Genomic DNA, 26,026 nt, shown 5'->3' on the forward strand with positions numbered 1-26,026 from the left:
AAGTAAGTTTAAAGGTTCTCAATAAATAGGTTTTATAGGCTTATTTACAGCCACAGAAAGAACCCCTAGAATGAGATGCTTAGTTTTGATCATATTTGGAACCTCTGAAATTGAAAGGTCTAAAATGACACTTTGTAGCTAGTGTCAGTGCATGAAACGCACATGCACATGTAACGGTGGCCAGCTAGTGAAGAGCTGTACAGGTAAACCTCACTCCTCTGACCGCTAAGGCCGTACTCACACTAGGTACAGTTGCCTCGAACCGGGCCAAAGCACGCTTGTCCCCCCTCCCGTCTCCCCCGACGGCCCGCGCTCACACCATATCGGGCCTCGGCATGCTTACGTCATCGCTGCTGCTCTGTTCTGTGAGAAGCGCTCTCTATGGCAAGCCTTTTTAGCATTTAAATCATAGTTCTGACTCCATAAATATATTTAGAGATATCTCTAATTATATTTTGACTAGTCATAATTATAATTCCACTACTCAGAATGACAATTAGAGATATCTGCAAATACAATTGTACGAAATCAGATTGGAGATATCTGCAAATATATTATGACTAGTCATATTCCTCCATCGACTTCCATTGAAAAATATTTGCTGATATCTCTAAATGAGTTTTGATTAGTGTCACAACCAGCGATCGCTCCCCAGAGGATCGCTGGTTCTCACACGAACTCCTGACTTCATTTCCGCATTCCCCAGGACTACACATTCATACATGCACTGCTCCCAAACACGTACGCCTGCTCATTCATGTATCCTGATTGCAAGCACCAGCTGAGCCTTGTTCACAGACTGATTACATCCCATTCATAAGCCACCCTCTCACGCTACCAGGTGGCCGAGTCTTGTTTTCCTAGTAACATTACAACGCGTTTCCCTGTCTGGTAACAGAAGACTCGGCCAGAACATGGATCCAGCGGGTATTCAAATCATGCGCCTCCGTCAGGATGCCCGGTCAATTGAGGAGTACGTGGAGAAATTCATTGAACTTTCACATCTGACATCTATGAGTGAGTTATGTTTAATGATTTTCTTTCGCGGAGGACTTGCTGAACCACTGTACTCCTACATGCCACTGCACAATCCCCACTGGACACTGCCTCAGCCAGAGCCTACGCCGCAGCCAGCGCCTCAGCCAGAGCCGACGTCGCAGCCAACGCCTCAGCCAGAGCCAACGTCGCAGCCAGCGCCTCAGCCAGAGCCGACGCCGCCGCCAACGCCTCAGCCAGAGTCGACGCCGCTGCCAGCGCCTCAGCCAGAGCCGACGCCTCAGCCAGAGCCACCGCCGGAGCTTCCCGGGTGGTCGCCGCCGCCTGAGCTTCCCGAGTGGTCGCCGCCGCCGCCTGAGCTTCCCGAGTGGTCGCCGCCGCCGCCTGAGCTTCCCGAGTGGTCGCCGCCGCCGCCTGAGCTTCCCGAGTGGTCGCCGCCGCCGCCTGAGCTTCCCGAGTGGCCGCGGTCGCTGCCTGAGCTTTCCGAGTGTCCGCCGCTGCCGGAGCTACCAGAACGGCCACAGCTCCTCGCCCTGTCGGCGCCATCCAGACAACTCGCCCTGCCGGCTCCCTTCAAGCCTTGAGCCCTGCCAGCTCCTCGCAGGACTCCAGGTCCTTCGCTGCCACGCAATCCAGGACCACTGCAGCTCCACTCTCCGGGTCTTCCGCAGCTCCAGTCTCCAGGCCCTCCGCAGCTCCACGCCCCAGGTACGCCCCAGCTGCATGGTCCTGGCCCTCCATCCCTCCCCCTGTTCTGCCTCCGCTCCGCCTCCCGCCTGAACAGTAAGTGGAGTGTCTGGAATCCACTCCTAGAGGGGGGGCTATGTCACAACCAGCGATCGCTCCCCAGAGGATCGCTGGTTCTCACACGAACTCCGGACTTCATTTCCGCATTCCCCAGGACTACACATTCATACATGCACTGCTCCCAAACACGCACGCCTGCTCATTCATGTATCCTGATTGCAAGCACCAGCTGAGCCTTGTTCACAGACTGATTACATCCCATTCATAAGCCACCCTCTCACGCTACCAGGTGGCCGAGTCTTGTTTTCCTAGTAACATTACAACGCGTTTCCCTGTCTTGTTTCTCCGTGTTTCGATCTTAGCCTTGTATTCTAGTTATCCTGTTAAGCCGCCTGCCTTTTGACCTTCTGCCTGTTTATATCGACTATGATTCTGGACTGCCTTCATATACCTGTTTGCACCTGATGACCATTGCTTGCCTGACTATTGAATAAACTGCATAGTGGATCTTACCTCCTGTGGTCTCCTGTCACTCCATCCCAGTCGTGGTTACAATTAGTCACAATTGTAATTAGAGATATTTCCAAATGAATTTTGACTAGTAACAATTGTAATTAGAGATATCTCTAACTGAGTTTTTACTAGTCATAATACATTTGGAGATATCTTAAATTCGTCATATTTAGAGATATTTACAAATATATTTGAAGATATCTCTAATTAATTTACTAATAGTCGAATTACAGTTGTAGATATCTTGAATTGGATTTTTGACTAGTCAAAATTCATTTGGAGATATCTCTAATTACATTTGTGACTAGTCAAAACTTATTTAGAGATATCTGCAAATATTTTTTAATGGAAGTCAATGGAGGAATATGACTAGTCAGTCATAATATATTTGCATATATCTCCAATCTAACTAGTCAAATTATAATTATGACTAGTCAAAACAGCTGACGTGCAGTGAGGGGTTTGCGTCTTTAAGAAACTACGGCAGATCACTTTGCGTTCAGTGATTTGCGATCACTGAACAGTAAGAATGATTAATAAATCCATATGAAACAACCCCTTAAAAGTCACATATCGCTTTCAGTTTCGGGCTTTGGTGTGTTTTGCACTCACACACAAGTGTACCGCGCCAAAGCCCAAGTGATCCGCGCTCAGGCACACCTCTTCCAACCGGGCCAGGGCCGGCCAAGTGAACCGTGCTTGAGCCCGATTCAGCGCACTCACACTTCTCAAACGATCCGGGAAACGGGCCTGGGCACGGTACGGATGGCATAGTGTGAGTAGGCCCTAAAGATGCTCTAGAAACAGAAGCTAGAGGCCATGGTCTTTAGCCTCCTTGGTAGAGCAACCGACTCCCATGCGAAAGGTCGTCGGTTCAGCACCATTTCGGAGCGGTTTGGGTGGCGTTAGACCGGCAGGGTAAATTGGTACTATTACACACACATCATGATGAAATTTGAACTTTAAAGTAAAAATAATCATACTTCATGTAAAAAAAATAATAAATTTATCAAACTGCACTGAAAAAAAAAAAGTTTACGCTTCATAATGGGTGTGGAGTGCTGCGACCAGAGAAGAAGTTGGCGTGGCGGCAGAGCAGGGGAGCGAAGCAAACAACTGTAAGTTGGCTCACAAAATGAGACAAACTGTGAGGAAACCCATGATTTTATAGTTTACGAAATAAACAGTAAGTAATTTATTGCCCTGCTACTTTAGTAATTCGTAATTTTATATACACATAACCACAATTTGTTTATATCATTATAAAGACAATCGTGTTTATATAAAGACTATAAATGAGGACTTCTCTCCTCTTCAGTCCCTGGGTTTGAATGCAGACACAGTGGATAGCAGTGCAGCAGGTCCCTTGCCCTATTTATTTAAACCATTAGCCCTGCCGGTAATCTGGAGGATTTTAAACATAGGGGAACACTGCACTGACGCGGTCTCACCCAGTCATTGGGTCTCACTCTCACAGCTTGGCAGGTCTGCCTTGCTTTTGGAAAGCACGTACACTCATGAATAATTAAAAACCAGGGTCATCTCAAAATATAAGAAAACTCAGCTATGAATAATAATGAAAAACCAACACGTCATCACGCCACTAGCAGATGCGCACTACATCACCGATTTTGATCCTGCCCCCAAAAATATTTTAAACCCATAAGATGAAATTAGCTGACAGAAGCTCAAAATTATCCAGTTTACCCTACAATTAAAGCTAACAGGTGCTAACATTGTCTTAACTGAAGCTCAACACACACAAATCTGTTAAGAATTCAAAAAACGTACTCTTAAAAAAAGATCAAGATAAAAAAAAAACAAAAAGAAAAACTGTTTAACTTAAAAAAAGAAGTAGAAACCTGGTTAACTCTCTAAATGAAATTAATGTCAAAACATACGTTGTTGTGACTTCGTATTATGCTATGTTTACAGTATGAATATATGCCTTGTTAACAATCAAATTAAAGTGGTAGAGGGTTGTTTTATCTTAGAGGAATGAGTAAGCTCAAGTAATGTAAAAATTCTGCACACTAAGCAAAGTGAAAATTCAAAATAAGCATCTAAATGAAAAACTCACATTGGCCAAGTAGTCTCTCTCCCAGGAACGGCTGTAGCCCCAGTCCATTCTCTCCCCGCTCAGAGCTGAAAAAGCAGCTACTTTTGCCCTCACCTCAGCCATGTCAGATGGGGGGATGTTTTTGATCAGCTGCCTTGCCCACCATCTAGGAAAGAAGCAGTGGAAGCATTAGAGAAAGGCTAAAATATAAAGAAAAGAAAAAAAGGCATTGTGAAGATGAAGTGATGCTAATACCGGCGGTACAGGTGTTGTGTAATTCTGTGGAACTGTGCCAGGGCTGCAGGTGGTGTTGGCCACTCCACACTCTTCCCATAGTCTGCCATGTTTCGAACGCTAGCAAAACGTCTCTCCACTTCCCAGAAGTGAGCCTTCACTTTATAGCATTTATAATAACCCATTATAGTATAAATTGCTCTTATTTTTCGACATCGCATACGTGCTAATGCACCTCGCCAAACCTGCAGAAAAACAGACATACAAGTTGAAGAAATCACATAATCGTTCTTTAAATATCAAAGATTTTACTAATGTGTAGTAACAATAGTTCAATTGAGCTACAAATTATAAGGGTAAACAGTCTGTGAATGTATATTTCCCACATCTATTTGCTGAAGTGGACTGCACTTGAAAATGACAGCAGGGTGGGAAACACAGCTGGAGTAAGTTTTTCAGGATGAATTGCACGCTCCTTTTAGACACGCACTCATGAACTTCCTTAAGCACCTCCCCACACGGGAATTACTGCTGCCATTTTGAAGTTCCATCCACTTCATCTACTGGACGAGGAAAGTTTACACATATAACCCCTCAACCCCTTCATTATGGTAAGTGCACAGTTTTGACATTACAACATCGTCTTGCATTTGCTGTGTCTTAGGGCATTCCTTTAAATCATTATCAGACGCTCCGTCAGTAGAGGGCACTTGTAATTTTATCATGACATACATCAAGAAGTCAATGAATTGGAAGGAATTTAGAGAGGGAAGGGCAAAAAAATGAGCTTGAACGCAGTCATGAATGAAGAAAGGAAGGAGGGAAGGAAGGAAGGAATGAATGAGTGGAAATGTAAAGGAATGAGAGACTAAACAATAGAGTAAGTTTGCAAATGAAAGACTAAATATGCATGTAACTGAAGAAGTCAGAGTGTGAGTGAATGAATGAATAAATGAATGAATGAATGAGAGATCAAGTGATTGAGAATGTGAAAGAGGGAGAAAGAAAGATCGAATGAGTAAGTGAGTGAGTGAGTGAGTAAGTGAGTGAGTGAGTGAGGGAGGGAAGGAGGGAGGGAATGAGTGTACGAACGAAAGACAACACAAGTTAGTAACAGAGAGTAAGGAAGTCAGAGTGTGAGTCAATGAATGAAAAAATTAAAGAATGAACAAATGAGAGATCAAGGGATCGAGAATGTGAAAGAGGGAGAAAGTAGGATCAAATGAGTGAGTGAGTGAGTGAGTGAGATAGAGAGAGGGACTAAACAGTGAATGTACGAACGAAAGACAACACAAGTGAATGAAAAAAATTAGGAAGTCAGAGTGTGAGTAAATGAATGAATGAATGAATGAATAATCAAGAATACAAATGAGAGTAAGCAAATGAGTAAGTGATGGAGTGAATAAATGAATGAAGTAATGAATGAACTAGAAATCAAGTGAGTGAGTGAGACAGGGTCATCTGCACAGATATATGTCAGCTGCCGGGTGGTCTCATCTGCTGTGCATTACAGAGTTTCCCTGTCGAGTTTTGGCTAGGTTGTTCTCTAGTTTAAGTTAGGCAGCATTAAGTGGGTCAGCAGTAAAATCAGGGCAAATCTCATTGCAGATAAATAATTAAATGCAACAAGAATAATTCAACAATCCTAATCCTTACCACAATAACACTTATTAGAGTCACACACAGCCTACACACTGGATGAATGAGTGGGAAAATCAAGAAATAATGAGCAGAACATTAGTATTTATATATCCATACCCTCATGTATTATAGCCCACTCTAATTATTCATAGATGATTGTGCATCATAAAAAGATGAATATTGGTTTAAAGGTGTTGTATTTAAGTTTTTGACCCTTATAAACCAGAAAATACAAAAATGTCCTTGCAGATATTTAAGAAACATGCCAAGGGAACATATTGTTTATCTGATAAACAATACTACATTAATCTATTCTCTTTTCAAAAAGTCAATTCTGTGTCAGAATATCTATCTTTGCTTTGGTCTGTGTAACTCCACCCACTGCCAGTTTACACAATGTCCTCAGGTGGAGAGTATCAGCCTTCGAAATAAGACGCAGATTCAGAATTATAAAAATCCATGATAGGACTATTTATTTGTCAATAAAAATATTACAAATGTAAACATTAGCTGACAAGCTTTTAATGTCAGGCTCGATTTTCAGGCTCCTGTTTGTGCTGTCAATCTGGCAACCTGCATGCCCTCCCAAAGGAGTAGGGTCCGGGTGAAAAAACACTATCCAACATTTTGAATTTGGGCCGCAATACATAGTTCAATCACTAGCTGTCAATCCTACACACTGCACCTTTAAGATGTTCTTATATACAGTTGTCACTGTCACCAATGATCCAGCCTGTGCAGATCGCTTAAGAACTACAAATCTGCCACTTTAATGAACTACAAATGTCATCATGCACTTCACTCACACACCTGGCTCAGATTCCGCCTTGATAGCAAACACACACAGCTGAAGCAGCTCAGGACTAATCAGATGGACTATAAACACAGCACACACACATCATTGCTGAGTCTTGTTATACTATTTGTGAACATTATGACACATTTGCCTTGCCTTGCTATGTTTGACCTTTGCTTTGTTTCTGTGTTTGTAGTTTACCGCCTGTACCGACCAGTCGCCTGTTGTGGTGGGCAAAGCGAGGCTTTACGAAACCCTGAAACAGTCGAAGCAAATGTGTCGAAACTTTGAATCGTTTCGAAACCCCACTCTACGTTGACACCTAGTGGTCATTGTTTATGTATTGCACTAGAACAGCTTCAGCAAAGAACAGTTGAGCAAATTTAGGTATTAAACCCCGCTTTGTATGATTTAACCTTCAAGTGATTTAGTGGTGTGGATAAGGTTTCTGACTACCATGCGGGGATAGTGGTTTTGAATCCAGGCCGATACAGCTATTTTGAAATGCTTTAATATCACTTTGTAATGCTCTGTTCTTGTATTGTTTTGTTTCAATACTGGTCTGACATTCGAATAAACAATATGTGAAAAAAATTGTTTGTCTTGTTTTGGTCATAAAACAAGGTTGTTGCTAGATCAGACATGGTTGTGGCCAGAAGTTAACAAGAATTATTTATATTATTCTTTAAATTTCCCATTTATTGTATTTTATTAACGTCTACACAAACCCTAAACCCTACCATTACAGTACTGCAAAAATATTAATTATTGTTTTACAGTGTTCCAAAAATGATGCTAGATTGATGGCGTATCCTCAGCTGCATCCTATCTAGACTACACCATAAAATAGTAACATGATTAAAATACATAAAAGCATGACTTTGGAGTATTTGTACAAGTCGGGATTCGAACCCAAAAGTCATTTGAAGCACAATAACAATGTGCACTTGCACGGTCCACTAGGCTATATGACAAACGTTTTTTTCTGATCATGTCAGTCAAATGCAGATTCGCCAGGTCTTGAAATGCTTCTAAACTGATTGTTGCTTTGAACTGCTTTAGTCACGTGACCAGGTGTTTCGAAACACTTTAGTCACGTGACCTGGGTGCTTCGGATCATGATTCATGCAGTGTTTTGAAACACTTGCGCTTTGGGATCTCGACAGTGTCGAAACATTAGTTTCACGTCAGCCATCCCTACTGTTTATCGAGCACACTTTGGATTACTCTGCATACACCTGTTTGTTCTTGTTTTGACCCTTGCTTGCTAGACCATTCTCTTAATAAAATCTGTATTTGGATCGTCAACTCCGTTGTCCAGCATCCTAAAATTACATCAATGTTACATACAGATATCTCTTTTTATACTGTGTATCCCCTAAAAAGTATATTAAAACATGTAAATAAGAATGTAAAAATAGATTTATGGTCTGCAAGATCAAAACTCTGTTTGTATGATGTTAATTAGACCCACTGATGTAATGGTACATAGAGACCTGCTGTCTAGGTGTTGTGATCCCACTTCACATTCTTGTCACCTCTAAACACGCAAAAAAAAGTAAGCAAGTCAAGAATGATTGCGCCAAACAGCTACAGAGAGCAAGAAAACAATAAAATGAAACAGAGGAAAGACAGAAGGCAGAAGTGGTACAGCCTTAGTGACAACAAGAAAACAACACTGACAGACAGAGACCTGAAGTGCCCCAGGAAACTGCCAGACAGATAAAGAGAAGTGAAAAGAGTGTCTGTCACCTTCTGTAAGAACAGCACTAATATGGGGATGAGCGCGGCTCTCTCTTGCTCCAGGGTGAAGAGTGTGCGAGGGGTCCTGACGAAAATTTTGTTGAGGCCGTACGCAACATCATCCTCAAAGCCATGCTGGTTCACTATGGCCTCCACAGCCTCCTGATCAGTGCTCATCAGGTGATTAGGCCACGTGTACTCACAGGTCATCTTGTACCTGAGAATAAAAACGTCATATTGCACTATGAATGAATTACTGATTTACCATTTATTAGCACTTTAGTCCATTTAGCTTGAAACTGGATTTCAGATTCTTAGAGAATGTGATGCATTTCACACATAAGACACTGTTTAGGGAGTATTTCTAGCACTAGTAATTTAATAAATGTGGTTTTATTTTTGTTGGTATAAAACTAGACTAGTCCACCAACTTGACCAGTACTGAACAGTACTGCAATTTGAAATAAATGTTGTCTTAACAACAAACTACATTTTTTTAAATTTTATTTAACTTTTTTCGCGTTTATTTCAAGTAAAAAGGGCATTGGAATAAACAAAATGTGTGAAGCAGTAACCTCTAATGTCTTTTGCATGAATAATAATGCATATGCAACATATCTCACCTCTGCAGAAAGCGTGCATAAGGCTGTCGGTAGGCAAATCCAGCTCGACGCACACGGACATTCTCCAGCAGTCCCAGATATGCCACTTGGTGCTGACAGCGTCCATCATCAAACAGCAGGGGAGACTTCACCTCATTCGGCTTTATACAGCGCACATAGTAAGGCTCCTGTTGAAACAATTTATCTCAATTTATTTGCAGGAATTACTAAAGTAGGCAGGTTTAAAATATATGGCTTGAATTCATTAGCTGGACTAATAAAAACAGGCACCCAGCAAGCAATAATAGAAAGTATCATTAGGTAAATACTACATGGCCTGCAGTGTGAAAAAGCAAGAATCAATCAATTAAACTTCTCCTCGCTGACCTTTATTCCTAGAAACCAAAAGCTCACTTCAAGACTGAGCCGTGTTACAGCGATTACGTCAATTCCAAGAAGTCTGTGTTTTCCACTTCATTTGAGAGCAACACCATTGCCTTTTTCTGCCTAATGAACTTACAACACAGCCTTCTCATGCCAACCATCTGTTTGTTTGTTTTTATAGTCCATTCTTTTATCCGTCCATCCAACTATTTGTCTATTTACTATTATTTCATTACTTCATGTGTCCATCCATCCATCCATCCATCCTTTTGGTCTGTATCATGTGTCCATCTATTCATCTGTCTTGGTTGTTTGTTTGATAGTTTATCCATTCTTCTATCCACTGTATCCATCTATCTGCGTCTGTCTGTCTGTCCGTCTGTCTGTCTATCATCTGTTAATTGTTTGATTGTATGTCTATTTGTCTGTCCATCACATCCATCCCATCATTGTCCTTCCATTTATCCACTTATCATCCATCCACTTATCATCCATTCATCCACCCATCATATATCAATCCTGTATACATCAATTCATCCATTCATCATATATCAATATTCATCCATACATACATCATTACATACATACATACATCATATATCAATCCAATATTCATCCATCCATACATATATACATCCATATATCATCTTCCATCCATCCATCATATATCAATCCTATATTCGTTCATTCATCCATCCATCCATCCATTATTTCTATCTATCTATCTATCTATCTATCTATCTATCTATCTATCTATCTATCTATCTATCTATCTATCTATCTATCTATCTATCTATCTATCTATCTATCTATCTATCATCTATCTATCTATCTATCTATCTATCTATCTATCTATCTATCTATCTATCTATCTATCTATCTATCTATCTACGTGTATCTATCTATCTATCTATCTATCTATCTATCTATCTATCTATCTATCTATCTATCTATCTATCTGTCTGTCTGTCTGTCTGTCTGTCTGTCTGTCTGTCTGTCTGTCTGTCTTATATCAATATTATATCCATCTATCTATCCATCCATTTATTTGTATATTGACTATCCAGCTGTCTGTTCTGATGTACTGTACATCAACAAAACCTTGGTAAAAAAAGAAATGAGTTAAAAGACTCAATCAAACTAAATTTTAAGGTTTGTTTAAGGTAGACGCAGCAAGGTACCAACTGAACTTATTTTTTTATTCAGTTCTTTTTTCACAGAGCATCCAGAATTTAAAGAGAGGCTGGACAGGGTAAGCGATCAGATGAGGTACAGGTGTCCCCACAGGACCAGAGGGAAGCCAGCCAGTCTTTTACTGTGACCTAAAAAAGCAGAAGCTGCCCTGGATGCAGACCCACTTTGCCCATACAAACACACGTGTACACGCACACACGTGCAGCCTAGCAGACACAGAAACCTTCATGGATGCACTGGGTCATCCTAAAATAACAGCACCAAATGTCACAGTTTCTTTAACAGGATAGGAGAGGAGAAAAAACGAGAAGAGAGGAGAGGAGAGCTGCTCACGGCTCATGGATTTAGCAGGTGCTCTACTGCTGTTAACTGCTTTATCAAATACAGACAGTCTCCATTAGAGAGATTACATTTTTCAACACGTCTACATAAGAGATTACCTGAGCTATTCTGAGAGACCCCCACATTTCATCTTTCCGCAGCAAAGAGTATTAAAAAACTAGATTAAATCCATGCTTAATTCGACGGACAACATATGCTCTTGAAGACATAATGTACTGTTCCACAACAGCCCCTTTCTACACCAATGTGTGAGATTTTAAACGACAAACACAACAAGCTAAGCTGGCCTGGAAACTGTGCACAAATGAACTGAAATCCTTAAATAAGAATGAAAAACGATTGACATGGATTATGATAAAAAAATGAATGGAAAGGTTAAGCAGCAGCTAGACATGCATTATATACTGTAGCAATGATCAAACCAAGTGACATTCATTTAAAATAAGAGAGCAATTCTATGCAAATGTCAACCTTGCCACGAAAAAAATTAAGTTTTCCCCAAAATATGAAAACCGTTTTTTTGTGTAAGCAAGTATTTTACAGTACTTTTACAGATTTGCAGTGGTCCTAAGATGACCCGCATGCACAAAAGTACAATTACGGACAGCACTAAATGTCTAATTATGCACACATGTTTATACTGTATGAAGCACGTTGTCAGATTATGCTTAATATGATTATTGACCTTTTCACAGACAACCATGGTGTATTTCATCAACTGTAAAGGTTTGTTCTACTACTTTTGGTGTGTATTTCAGCATTTGAAAACTAAAATTAGTCTCTTGTTATTAAATACACTGATAATTTGTGATGTATGACAACCGCGGTGCACATCTTTCTGACCACCGTTGTGTAGTGAACTCATTAAGGGTTTTTGAGCAGCCGCAGACTGAATTGTGAAGGTGGATTTGGTTTATTTCTGTCATTGTATTTTATTTTGTTATAAACAACAGGGACGTTCAGAAAGAGGTTTGGGTGCTCGAGCACCTGTCCTTTTTTCTCTCAGAGAGAAAATTCCCCGTAAAATGAAAGTGTCCCCTCCTTTGCGCAGTTTTGCCTTCAAATTGTTTTTCTAAGTGAACAAACAACTTTCTGTGGTAAAGTAATTGCCCTGTGTGCCATTTTACTATGCTGCTGAGGAGAAGATGATGTTTGCAGCACAGAATGATGTCGCTCAAAGATTATGTAACAGTCAGAAGAAATCCGACATAACCATTCACACTGAACGCATTGCAAAACATCAGTCCTGTGTCTGATGTAATACTACATATGAAAGTGGCACAAATCAGATCTGAAAAGATCAGATTCCATGTGGTTTGGGCTGTTCACACTGTCAATACCTGAGTCACATGTGGGCAAAAAAAATCTGATTCGGGCCACATTTGGCTGCAGTGTGAACGTAAGTTAAGTTTAAGTAGATTGAACCTAAATCAATAAAGTTGTCCCAAAAAAAAAACTCAATACTTGTGTTGTTTCAGCTAATTTTAAATAAGTATTTTGAACAAACAGCAAATTTCATTTTCCAGTGTATATCAGTAAAGGGTGTTGTAATAATTGCTCAGAAAGTGAAATTAGTTTAGAGAAATCTTGAGCAGCATTTGTTGGTTTGACATTTAATTCATTCATTCATTCATTTTATTGTCGGCTTAGTCCGTTTATTAATCCGGGGTCACCACAGCGCAATGAACCGCCAACTTATACAGCAAGTTTTTACACAGCGGATGCCCTTCCAGCCGCAACCCATCTCTGGGAAACATCCACACACTCATTCACACACACTCATACACTACAGACAATTTAGCCTACCCAATTCACCTGTACCGCATGTCTTTGGACTGTGGGGGAAACGGGGAGGCATCAGGAGGAAACCCACGCAGAGGCAGGGAGAACATGCAAACTCCACATTTAATTCAATGCAATGATATTTATGCATACAGTGCTCAATATAATTGAGTACACCCTATTTTGAAAATTTGTACTTTTATCCATTTCTCAGTGAATATGGGTAATATATTTTAGCGTGTTAGAACAAATCTGATTTATTATATTGATATATTTATTAAATAATATTTTAGTCAAACAATAATGATACAATAAAATTCATGTAAAAAATTGGGGAAAAAATACAAACTACAAAATTTTAAAATTTTAATACAATTTTAAAAACATTTTGCTTCTCTTTAATTTGGCTCTTTTTAATTAAATGTTCTTTTCCTAATATTTAAGTTTGCATGTACTAATTTTGAACCATTACCATGAGTTGTTTTGTTATATAAGCTTCAAATTTGGCTTTAGTACTGACTAATCTAATGTATATGCACAATATAATATTGTAAAGCTAGCTATAGAAAATATTCATTTAAATGAGAGACTTGTGAGGTGTGTACTCACATATGTTGAGCACTGTATGTACATGTACCTTAAAGCCCAAATGTTTTTGAAGTCAGTGTATGACATTTACAGCACTCATTTCTTACCTTACAAGCCAGTTTGTCGACTAGAGCAATAATAGAGTTTTTGAAGAGTGTAGCGGCTGTCAGAGGCCGTTTGGTCACCTCTGTAATACTCATTTTCCCATCAGGCCACATTTCTTTGAGAACGGGGTCAGAACTAGGAGAAAAGGTATAAAAAAAATCATTAACACTTAAACAAAATAAGAAGTATGAAACAGCAAGTAAAAAAAGAAATATTTTGTTGAAAAGAATAAACACAAATAGAATATTAAGACTAACATAAGATAAAAACACAAGTGCCCTACTTTAGCGAGTCTTTGAATACACAGTCTTAAAGGGATAGTTGTCCAAAAAGTGAAACTTTTCTCAACATGTATTCATCCTTAAAAAGATACCTCACCCAAAAATAAAAATGTACTCATTATTTATTCACCTTGATCTCAAAGCTTTATAAGTGTCTTTATGCTAATGAACACTAAAGATATTTTGAAGATATTTTGAAGAAAGCTGAAAATCAAAGCAGTAACCACTGACTTCAACAGAGAAAAAACAAAACAAAACAAAACAAGAACTATAGAAGTCAATAGCTTCAGTTTCCAGCTTTCTTCATAATTTTTTTTGTGTTCAACATAGGAAAGAATCTCAAATAGGTTTGGAAGTGGAGGCTGAATAAATAATAGCAGAATTTTCATCTTGAGGAGAATCATTGCTTTGACATATTATGTAAAAAAGAATGGTTCACTTATCATTATTCAATTATCATTATAAATGATTAATTCATACACACTTGTTTATGCCAAAAATGTGAAATGGATATGTTCAGTTAAAGTAAGTTCAATTTCAACCATAAATTAAAATTTGGTCATCAATTACTCATTTTCACCTGTTCCCAACATTGAGTTTCTCATTCTTTGTTAACATAAATTTTGTCGCCTATCCACATTTTAGGAACAACAAATAATAACTTCTAGTTGATCATTTGTTATAAGAAATAGCTAATATGAAAGGCAAAGGTCTCTAGATTATGCTTATTTTACCAAAATAAAACATGTTCATGCCTTGATTTTTTATTATTAAATTAGGACAGTAAAGTCTGACTTTTCTGAGACAAAAGTCTTGTCACTTAGCAGAAAAAAATGTACAGTATAGAATATAAAGTTATGATGCAGAGGAAAAAGGTATAAAGATTGTGTATGACTCCAATGAGCTTGGACGACTACATCCATACATCTCTCTAATGACTCAAATAACTTATTAATAAAGTCATCTGGAATGGCAAAGAAAGAGTTTTTGCAGGACTCCCAGAGTTCATCAAGATTCTTTGGATTCATCTTCAATGCCTCCTCCTTTATCTTACCCCAGATATGCTCAATAATGTTCATGTCTGGTAACTGGGCAGGCCAATACCTGAGCACCTTGACCTCCTTTGCTTTCAGCAACTTTGATGTGGAGGCTGAAGTATGAGAAGCTATGCTGCTGAAGAATTTGCCCTCTCCTGTGGTTTGTAATGTAATGGGCGGCACAAATGTCTTGATACCTCAGGCTGTTGATGTTGTCATCTACTCTACAGATGTCCCACATGCCTCCACACTGAATGTAAGCTCAAACTATGATTTTTCCTTCACCAAACTTGACTAATTTCTGTGATTTCATCGAAAAAAACTACTTCTGCCACTTTGCCAAATCATCAACTAGAAGTTGAGTTATTATTCTTTTTTTTTTTTTAACTATCCCTTTAAGTTTCAAATACACTGTAGATGACATACGTCAATGACATGTTTTTTTTTTCTTTCACATCCTTATGGGTTGTGTAAGACATGATGAAGAATAACTGACGACAGGATGTTCTCTTTTGGACATATTGATTATTTTGTTGAAAGAAAGGTTAAAACCACTACCTGTTGTACATCAGTCGCTTGAAATCTTGAAAAAGCGGGTCCTTGTTCTTATCAAGAAAGCCATCAACTGAGTACCTGAGAGGAAAGCGAAAAGAGAGAAATTAGCGCCAGGCTTGAGATGGACAAGGAAATTGCATTAATTGACTGACTCAGAGGCTGAAGCACTCAGCGAACAGTCCTTCATCTATGACTCAGATCACATAAGCACAGATGACTCACAGCGCAGGCAGGTAAACCAACACCTGGACCATTATCTTAACAGCATGACACGAACTAAATGTTTCAGACGGCTACTTCAGCGAAGCCGGTTATTAAAAGATTGTTTTAAAAGATTCATTTGGGTACCTTTTTGACATTTGTATAGACACAAGAGCAGACATAGGACAGGATGTGATGCGGAGGGTTGAGCAGGACGTGACACGATTCCATTTTATGCCAGTCTGATTCAAATGCCATCTCTATGCTGATGTGACACCGGCTTTAATACCCTTTTGTCTATATATGGAGCAGTTCTGTTATATAGGGCAATTGGCAATGCACTAAGCACTGTGCAAATGCTAACCTCTTGGCTTATATGATAAGACGTTTGGACCAAATAACTTTTAGAAAAAGCAGAGGACATGGTTTCATGACAAGGTTTCATTTATTTGATCAATATAGTAATATATTATAATATTATGAAACATTTTTACAATTAAAAATAACAGACTGACCATTTTTATTAAATGTAGTTTATGTATGTGATGACAAAGTCAGGATCATCAGTCCCGTCTATAGTGCCACATGATCCGAAATAATATTTTGTGAAACATTTAAGGTTTTTTGATGAATATAATGTTTAAACAGAGCAGAAGAAAGAAATTAAAATATGTTTTAGAACTAATAGAGGGAAAGTAAGCTATGATATATATATTTTTTTTTGTGAATTGTCTCTTTAAGATTATAAAAACTAAGTATTGAGTTATTTTAAGTTTATTAATGTATTATTATTACTGTATTCTTTGTTGAACGGTTCATCCATACATCTTTGTCTTAATCTGGGGTGCATTTCCCAAACAACGACATAACTTGTGGCTAAACTATCACAGTATAATGCATAGTATACTGTAGGAAAAGAACGATGTAGTGATGAGTGTTTCCCAAAACCGTCGCTGCTTTGTCACAGATCCATCATTTGAACCACGTTAGTTATAACGTAAAATGTCCATAATTATGCTCTAAACGGGATGGAGTAACAACTTCTTTAGAGAAGAACCCCATACTTTTTGAGTACATTTTATTGTTTTCCATGTACATGATCTAAAAAAAAAAAAAAACATGCACTCGTTTTCCATATTGATTGAAATATATGTAAACGACACATATAGCCTAGGGCCTGTGTTTCCTTTACAAATATTATTGAGAATATTCCATATTCTATTCTAAAACATAAAAACCACTTAGCTAACACGTAAATATAATGATATAAATTGTTTAAAAGTTATCTAAATCATTAAGCTAATGGTTGTAATTTACAGGCCATTCATTAAGAAAAAAAAATCCTACTTAATAATAATAATTATTATTATTAATTTTTTATTATTATTGCTATTATTATTAAGCAGGATATTGTTTTTTTTTTGTTGTTTTTTTTAAGTCTACTTTTACCATTTGACACATTCAAAACACTGCAGAAATGTTTTAGCCGACAGGCCCATATTATGTAGATCTACAGTACAGGCACATTTCTTAATAAATAACCTAGATTAAAAGCATTAACGTATGCAATATTTTAGTTTTCACAAGCTTTGGTGATGTAACGTAAATTCCGCTTTTAAATAATAGGTCACTTAGAGCTTTTGTCATGAGCCATGGCTGCATTCAAATTTACAAAAATGTTTTTAAAGTGCACTGCGAAAGGAGCGCATTTGTCAATATAAAGAAACTGAACTGTAAAAATACTTTGAAAGCAAATTACACCTAAGAGAGATGACTTTTATGCTTTTTTAATCGTTCCAAGCCTAGCTTTTGTCATGAGCCATGGCTGCATTCAAATTTACAAAAATGTTTTTAAAGTGCACTGCGAAGGGAGCGCATTTGTCAATATAAAGATCGCTAAAACTTAACTGTAAAAATACTTTAAAAGCAAATTACACCTAAAAGAGATGACTTTTATGCTTTTTTAATCGTTCCAAGTTTAAATGTTAGAATGTTCTAAATCTAAATGAATAGGGCAGAGTGTGGATGACTGAGAATAGAACACAACCAGAAACTATGTTTCTAACTACAGCTCTCTAGGTGTAGTTGCAAGCATACAAGTTTGCAATGCGGTTACCGAATGTTTGTTAGAACGATGGATTTGGGAAATGCCGAATTAACGAACTATGTTTGTAATGGCGAAACTTGCGACCTTAGTTGACAATTTTTTATATATATATAAAAAAAAAATCAAAAACACAAACTAACATGAATATATATAAACTTGGACAAAAAAAAAAAAAAACATCCAGAATGAATTGATATATTGAATAAACCGATACATATACATCATATACATCCATATAGTATTTATGGATAAAGTATGGGTAAAGCTTTCTATTGATGTGCAGTATGTTTTTATGACTGAACAATATTTGGACAAAACATGCCAATTAGAACATTTGTAATAATAATTTTAAATACTGAGAAAATCACCTTTAAGGCTGTCTAAATCCAATGCTTAGCAATGTATATTACCAATTAATGAGTTCTGATTTAATTATAGTAGGAAATTTACAAACATCTTTAAAGAACATGATATTTACTTAGTTTTCTAATGATACAGTGCAGGAAATAAGCATTCAACACATCACCATTTTTCTCAGAAAACATATTTCTTAAGGTGCTTGGAATTTTCATCAGAGGTTGGTAACAACCAAAGAAATGCATATATGTAAGGAAAACAATATTAACTAGTATAAAAAATTCATAATGTGTAATCAAATAAAATAAAAACCATTTTAAAAATAAAATGGCACAGGAAAAAAAAGTATTGAACACATGAAGAAAGGGAGGTGTAGAAAGGCAGGGAAAGCTCAGACAGCAGCTGAAATCACTTAGAAGTTATTCAGCAACCCTCTGCCCTTCATCATTGCAAAATAACATCAGCTGCTTCAGCCCAACCTCTACATTACAACCAGGATGACTAAGATGAAACCTGGGTGGACAGTTCAGCAAGCCAATGATCCAAAACACAGCCACGGAAAGAAAGAAAATCAAGCTGTCAATGGCCCACCCAATCACCTAACTTCAATCTAATAGAAATTACAAATAAAAAGATCAGATTTGATAGACAAGACCCAAAGAACCATCAAGATTTTTACACTCCGTTGAAGAAAAAATTACACCTGAGCAGTTTGTGTTTCTTTATTCTCCATATGAGGGGCATCATTAAGCTCCCATCCCCACTAAAGCCTTTTATATAAAGTATTAAATGCATTTCAGCAGTTCAGTTCTTTCTCCTTATGTCATTCCATTGTTATAACATGAAACAATATTTTCAGATTTTTTTGTTTTGTTATATTTTTATGTTTTAATTGTTTGGGGTTTAACCAAAATCTGGTTCAATTCCATGTCAACAGCTCCTTTAGAACTTTTTTTATCAGAAAAAACATGACATGTTGAATACTTTAAACAGTGCAACACATCTGAGCTAAAATTACATTGACAAGAGTAAAAAACAAAACAAAAAAAACACTATAAAATGCTAGTAAAAGTAATCATTGTTAGTTCATATTACAAAACTAATCTTAAGGAATGAAACCTCTAAATCTAAAAGATCTCTCTGACCCCAAACTTCACCATGGTTGCCAAGAATGCCACACAGCGACAATCCTAAATGCAGCTGAATGTGCCAAGAAAGCTCTAACAGCAAACAAAAGAATTAGCTATTCGCTGTGATTTGTTGGTTACATAAAGTGTAATGCTTGAGAGGAAGGACTGCATGTGCTGGCCAGGTACAAAATCACAGCAGCCCTGAATCCATGCAGCTTTGTGGACCGGATTAGCAACACAGATGTGCCACACCAACAGTCCAACCCACGCACACAGACACGTGTTCTTTCACTCAAGTAGAAACAACATGCAAGCTCATATAAATTTGCTTACACATTTGCCAAAGACCTGCACATTTATTCGCACACACACACACATAATCAAACATGTGCAAGGACACATGGCTGTGGAACAGCAATATCACTAGGGTAAAAGCAGTTCTGGGAGGACAGATGCTGCCCTGTGGCCCTTTCTGCAGTAGATCGGGCCAATTCCAGAAAACAAGGTGAAAGTCAGGGTACAACCGCAAGCTTCTGAGGGAACAGTCTGTGCTTGTAACATACAAAGCAAACCAAAGAGGGACAATTCTCAAAAGTCACAGTGCTATAGAGGAAGTTTGTTTGATGGAAGCTAAAAATAGTGCTTTCAAAATGCATCTGCTACATTTTTGGCGTCAGTATTCGTTTTCATTTTCGGTACAGTATGTTGCTAGTATTATTGCAACATGCTAGTATGTTGCTAGTATTAGACAGTATCATTATGGAGTGTGAAAAATGGTGATGAGATAAGTTTGTAGATCGAATGATAAGGGAAAAAAGGAAGCAAGTTGGAATGGAATATTTTAGCTTACTTATTGTTGAATTACAATCAAGGAGAAATACACATTCACTAATGTTTTAAACAAGCTAAACATGTTGGAGTCGCCTCAAAGCAAGATGGTTGCTGGTTCAAGCCCCGGCTGGGTCAGTCTGCATTTTTTTGTGGTGTTTGCATTCTCCTCATGTTGGTGTGGGTTTCCTCCAGGTGCTCTGGTTTCCCCCACAGTCCAAAGACATGCAGTATAGGTGAATTAAATTAACTAAATTGGCCATAGTGTTTGTGTGTGAATACCAGAGTGTATGGGTGTTTCCCAGTGATGGGTTGCAGCTGGAAGGGCATTCGCTGTGTAAAACATATGCTGAATAAGATGGCGGTTAATTTTACTGTGGTGACCCCTGATAAATAGAGGGACTAAGCCAAAGGAAAATGAATGAATGAATGAATGAATGAATGAATGAATGAATGAATGAATGAATGAATGAATGACACATGCTGTAATGAATAATTCATGTTTTATCAGTTTGTGATCTTCTGGCATGCCCATATCTGAACATCCAATCAACAGGAGGTACCAAGAACTTACCTTGGATACTCTTGGATACATGCCAGAATATGGAACATCTAACACTGCTTCTGCTTCAGTGGTAATAACAGTTTAACAAGAATGCTGTATTAAAACAGTATAACAGTATTAAACAGTACATTATCATCACATGACCTCATGTTGTTGGATTTAAGTGGAATCCAGTTATCACATCAGCACTTCTTAAATAATCTGAAAAAAGTGAAACATATTTTGTTCTAAGATTTATTTATTTATTTAGTTCATAAAATTAAAGTCACTAAGGTCCAGTACTGTTTTAAACTCCACTCATTCACTGCAAACGGCTGCCAGATTTAGAATTTTTGTCGTTTAATGACTCTTAGTCTTGCTACGACTTTTATTTATCTTACGCACTTTAAACAGTAATTAGTTGATTTTACCTAATAAAGAAAGTAATCTCATTGCCATAAAGTTATGAGGTAAACAATTTATGTGTATTATTATAAAAGTCAATGGGTTTACTGACTTTTTTAAAGTGAAATCAACGTGTTGCTTTTAAGGCAACAGGTATACTCACTTTTTCAAAAGTAAAATAACTAGCTGCTTTTCACAATGTGCAACATAGAGCTTTTTTTGGTAGAATTTAAATATATTTAGATGTTTTATGCATGCATTAAAAAATAAAAATAATGAGCCAGACATTATGCTTTTAAAAGTGAATGCATATGGTCTTACATTGTCTGACAAAAGATATAAAGTATGTACACATTTTATATTCACAGTGAACTGAACTTGGCTGCAATAAATTAGGAATGGGCTGTATGAATATGTATGGGCTGATAAACAGGTATGAGACCAGAAATATGATAATTAGCATGACATCAAGAAACAACTAGCAAATTGTCAAAAAGCAAATGAAATATGAAATATACTTAAAGTAAATATAAATAAATAATAAATAAATAAATAAATAAATATACACACACACACACACACACACACACACAAGGTCAAGCAAACCAAGCATCAGAATAGGGAAAAAGGTGATATAAGTGACTTTGAACGAGGCATGGTTGTTGGTGCCAGGTGAACTGGTCTGAGTATTTCAGAAACTGCTGATCTACTGAGATTTTCACACACAACCATTTCTAGGGTTTACAAAGAATGGTCCAAAAAAGAGAAAATATCCAGTGAGCTGCAGTTCTGTGGGCGCAAATGCCTTGTTAATGCCAGAGGTCAGAGGAGAATGGCCAAACTAGTTCCAGCTGATAGAAAGGCAACAGTAACTCAAATAACCACTCATTACAACCGAGGTATGCAGAGGAGCATCTCTAAACGTACAGCACATCCAACCTTGGAGCGGATGGGCTACAGCAGCAGAAGACCACACTGGGTGCCACTCCTGTCAGCTAAGAACAAAAAACTAAGGTTATAATTTGCACAGGCTCACCAAAGTTGGACGATAAAAGATTGGAAAAATGTTGCCTGGTCGGATGAGTCTTGATTTCTGCTGCGACATTCGAATGGTAGGGTCAGACGTTGGAGTAAACAGCGTGAAAGCATGGATCCATCCTGCCTTGTATCAACAGTTCAGGCTGGGAGTGTAATGGTGTGGCGAATATTTCCTTGGCACACTTTGGGCCCATTAGTACCAATTGAGCATTGTGTCAATGCCACAGCCTACCTGAGTATTGTTGCTAACCATGTTCATCCCTTTATGATCACACTGTACCCATGGTCTGATGGCTAATTCCAGCAGTATAACGCGCCATGTCAAAACGCCAATCATCTCAGACAGGTTTCTTGAACATGACAATGAGTTCACTGTACTCAAATGGCCTCCACAGTCACCATAACTCAATCCAATAGAGCACCTTTGGGATGTGGTTGACAGCTAACAAATGTGCAGCAACTGCGTGATGCTATTATGTCAATATGGAGCAAAATCTCCAAGATATATTTCCTGTACTTTGTTGAATCTATGCCATGAAGGATTAAGACAGTTCTGAAGGTAAAAGTGGGATCCAGGATGTGTCTCAATAAAGTGGCCGGTGAGTGTATTTATGTAAGTATATATATATCAGAGGTTGCGTTAACCGAATATTTTTAACCGAGAGATTTTTTTCAGCAGTGACGGAAAAATCTAAAGGTGAACCGTCATTTTGGCAGATTATCATGAATGTGATCTATGGTCATTTGTAGCTAACTGTAATTCCCACTCCTGTCCAGCTGATGGCGATTGCCCTTGTTTTGTCTCCTCTTGTCACCGCTGCGTACAGTTGCAAAAATGTCACAGCAGCTGAGTGTGAGAAGTTTCTTTAAACAGCCAAATAGTTGTGATATTAATAATAGAGGTGAAAAAAGAGGAAGTGATGCAGTGGACGATGAAGAACAGACAAAAATACGACCCAACCAAGCGGCAGCTAGCAAGGAGGTCAGGTTTATTGTTTTTATATTGATGTTCTTGTGCACTACAAAATAATTCATTCATTTTAGCATTATTTGTTTCTTGCAATTAATAAACATTTATTATTATTTATTTTGTCCTTTGTATAATTATTTTTGTTATAGGATATGCATGCTGTTTGCTTTTTGTTCAAAGGTTAAACACAGTGTCTACACTTTGTGTTTATATTATAGCCTGTTGCTATATAAACTCAATATCAAAAGGTTTTATATGAAGGTAAATGAAGACTCGCTCGCTTATGGCTTCCGCATCTGGCACAATTGACTGGGGCCGGAATCGGGCAGTGAGTCCACAGGCATCCCGCCAGAGTACGGCAGCCGGAGTCTCCGGCAGGCAAGAATCTAGCCGGAACTGGCCAGAGTGTATTTTGCTATCTGGGGTGCGTTGGAGTGCGTTGTGAGCACTACCGGACTCAGAGGAGTGCTCCTCAGTCTCCCTTGATGCGTTTGATAACGCACAGGCAAGCACCCAGTTCAGGTCGAATCAGGGGGAAGATATGAGTTAAGGCAGATAGGAGTTTTTGTTCATTTGTCAAATAAATAACTGAATAATTTAGCCTATATGCTCGTCGTGCAAGTTCATTATTAAAATATGAATAAAAAAACGATCAGAAAGTCTGCAAATTAAATAACGATCAATTATAAGTTATGACAGATATTTTACAACCCTATCCGTCAAAATGTAAATATATGCCATGGTTCTCAATATAATAATGAACTGTTCGCTACGACCTCCATGGTTCAATACGCGTTTGTGAACCGCGTTTTTTTTCGGTTTTGCGTTTAAATAATTTATGTGCGTTTTATATCTCCCCGAATTGACTTTGTGTGCCTGTAAGTCCATGAGCTGAGATGAGGAAACTCCTCCCCGCGAGTAAATATCCAATCACTATGCTCTAAAGTTAGGGGGCGCTTAACCATCATTCCACACTTTAACATGGCAAGCGGCGGTGGAGTGAGGCTGAGGCAACAGTACGAGGAAGCGCCGGTGTTTAAATCTGCGGTGTGAGGACATTTCGGTTTTGCCGGTAAGTATAATGCCAATAAAAGAAAAAACGGTGAACAAAAAATAACTGTGTGCAAGCATTGTTTTAACCATGACTGCACATTTGCAGACCAATCACCCAGCAATATCACTGTCTGAAGGCAGGATAGCAGAGAAGGTAGTAAAGTCCTCCAAATAGCAACAATTCCTCGCTGAATGTTTTAAGCAAACATACCCAACTGGTTCCCAAAGACACATAAAAATAACAAAGGCATTGCGGGTGTTTATTGCTAAAGATTTGCAGCCGTTTTCAGTGATTGGATATGTGTGCTTTTGTCATCTTATAAAAGCACTCGATCCGCGTTACAGACTACAGTCTCGCATTTTTTTTTAGCTCCGAGATAATTAAGATGGTTTATTTATGCTTACTCAAGCACAAATATGTCTATTTGAAATGGCCAATTTATCTTTATTTACTTCACATGTATGTTTATTTTCAAAGTGTAGGATTTTATGTGTTCCACCGGTTTGTACATGGGCTACCAGCAGCTGTGAGATAAGCCATGACAACCAAATCAAACCGAAAACTGTGTTAAAAAACCAAGGTATGTCTTGCAACTGTGTCTTGATACTGTATCATTGCAACAATACTCATTGCACTGTGTACTGTGCTGCAGAAATAGTACATTATGTTAATATGCTATTCCCAAGAAACAGACAGCATAAAAGGAGAGATGCAGCGGAAGTAGAGGAGAAAAACGGAAAGAGAGAGAGAGAGACAGAGAGTGAGGGAAATAGGTCATGGATTCAGGGGGGTTAGATGAGGGTCTGGTCAGGGTGTATATTTAGCGAGACCTTCCTCCATCACTGACATGGCTGAGCCTGAGGGATCTCACAGATTTGAGTTTGAAAGTGTGACTGAGGGCTGACATGCCATTTTTTGACAGTCTTCATCCTAAGGGAACTTCCTCGATTGCTTGTCTCCATGGGAAAAAGACAGGAATACATCTAGGAGATCTGTGTCACCAATGCATTCTCAGACAGATCCAAAGTGATTGTCACAGAATTGTGAGCATGTTTGGTGGTTTAACATGCAGGCTTGTCATAATAGTGCCATTCAATGCTATGGAATGAGTCCTCTGCACTCTTGACCTAATTATCAAGCATGCACCACGTGGTAGTCGACACAGATCATCCCATTTCTTGGACTAGTTGCTAAAGAAATGCTGACTGTACAGTTTGCTTTTTCCTTCTGCTTTCATGGTTCACTCGCTCAGATTCACTCGTAGACTTGAAAACAGTTTCAACATGAAAGAAAATTGCAGCAAAGCACTACGAAACTTCACTTCGAGACAATTTAGCTTTAATCGGTTACTTCCGCAGTTACACTCGAGCACATGCTCATTAAAGAGCAAAAAGGAAAGCGAAGTCAAAAAATGTGTCATCTATTTTCAGAGCTAAGCCCTCCAGTAGCTTCGTTCTGCTCCTCTTTCCTCAATGAGAAAAAGGTCTCGCTATTTTCTAAATGAGGACACAGCCTTTGCTGAGGTACAGCAAACTGCAAGACATCTGCACCAACAGCAATTTTGTATATTTATATAAAAAAAAGAAATGCACCCTGCAACCTTTAAAGTAACTTCACCTTCACAGCCATAGCTAAAGTCAACATGAAATACTCATCCTTCACTCTTTCAAATATGTCCTAGTTTTCAAAAGGTATCATTTCCCATGCTTTGTTATGTTGAAATTAATATAATAACAAGATGACTCAGATTGTAGTAGACTGGTCACACCTAGAAACATTTAAAGCTGATGTGA

General features: G+C 38.3%; 1 protein-coding gene across 3 annotated transcripts in view; it reads right to left on the reverse strand.

Annotated features, from left to right (window-relative positions):
• The window catches only part of myo1g (myosin IG), a 107,542-nt gene that overhangs the window by 63,264 nt on the left and 18,252 nt on the right, over positions 1-26,026 (reverse strand). For all 3 annotated transcript variants that reach the window (XR_012394704.1, XM_005170069.6, NM_001045221.1), the window contains exons 13-18: positions 15,603-15,677; positions 13,729-13,861; positions 9,353-9,519; positions 8,739-8,946; positions 4,571-4,794; positions 4,337-4,481 (exon numbers count right to left, since the gene is read on the reverse strand). Coding sequence is in view for 2 of the 3 variants with exons in the window: in XM_005170069.6 (XP_005170126.1) it covers positions 4,337-4,481; positions 4,571-4,794; positions 8,739-8,946; positions 9,353-9,519; positions 13,729-13,861; positions 15,603-15,677 (952 nt within the window). In the remaining variant the exon portion in view is untranslated. The remainder of the gene's footprint in view (positions 1-4,336; positions 4,482-4,570; positions 4,795-8,738; positions 8,947-9,352; positions 9,520-13,728; positions 13,862-15,602; positions 15,678-26,026) is intronic.

The sequence above is a fragment of the Danio rerio genome, chromosome 19 (assembly GCF_049306965.1).
Source record: "Danio rerio strain Tuebingen ecotype United States chromosome 19, GRCz12tu, whole genome shotgun sequence".
Taxonomy (NCBI): domain Eukaryota; kingdom Metazoa; phylum Chordata; class Actinopteri; order Cypriniformes; family Danionidae; genus Danio; species Danio rerio.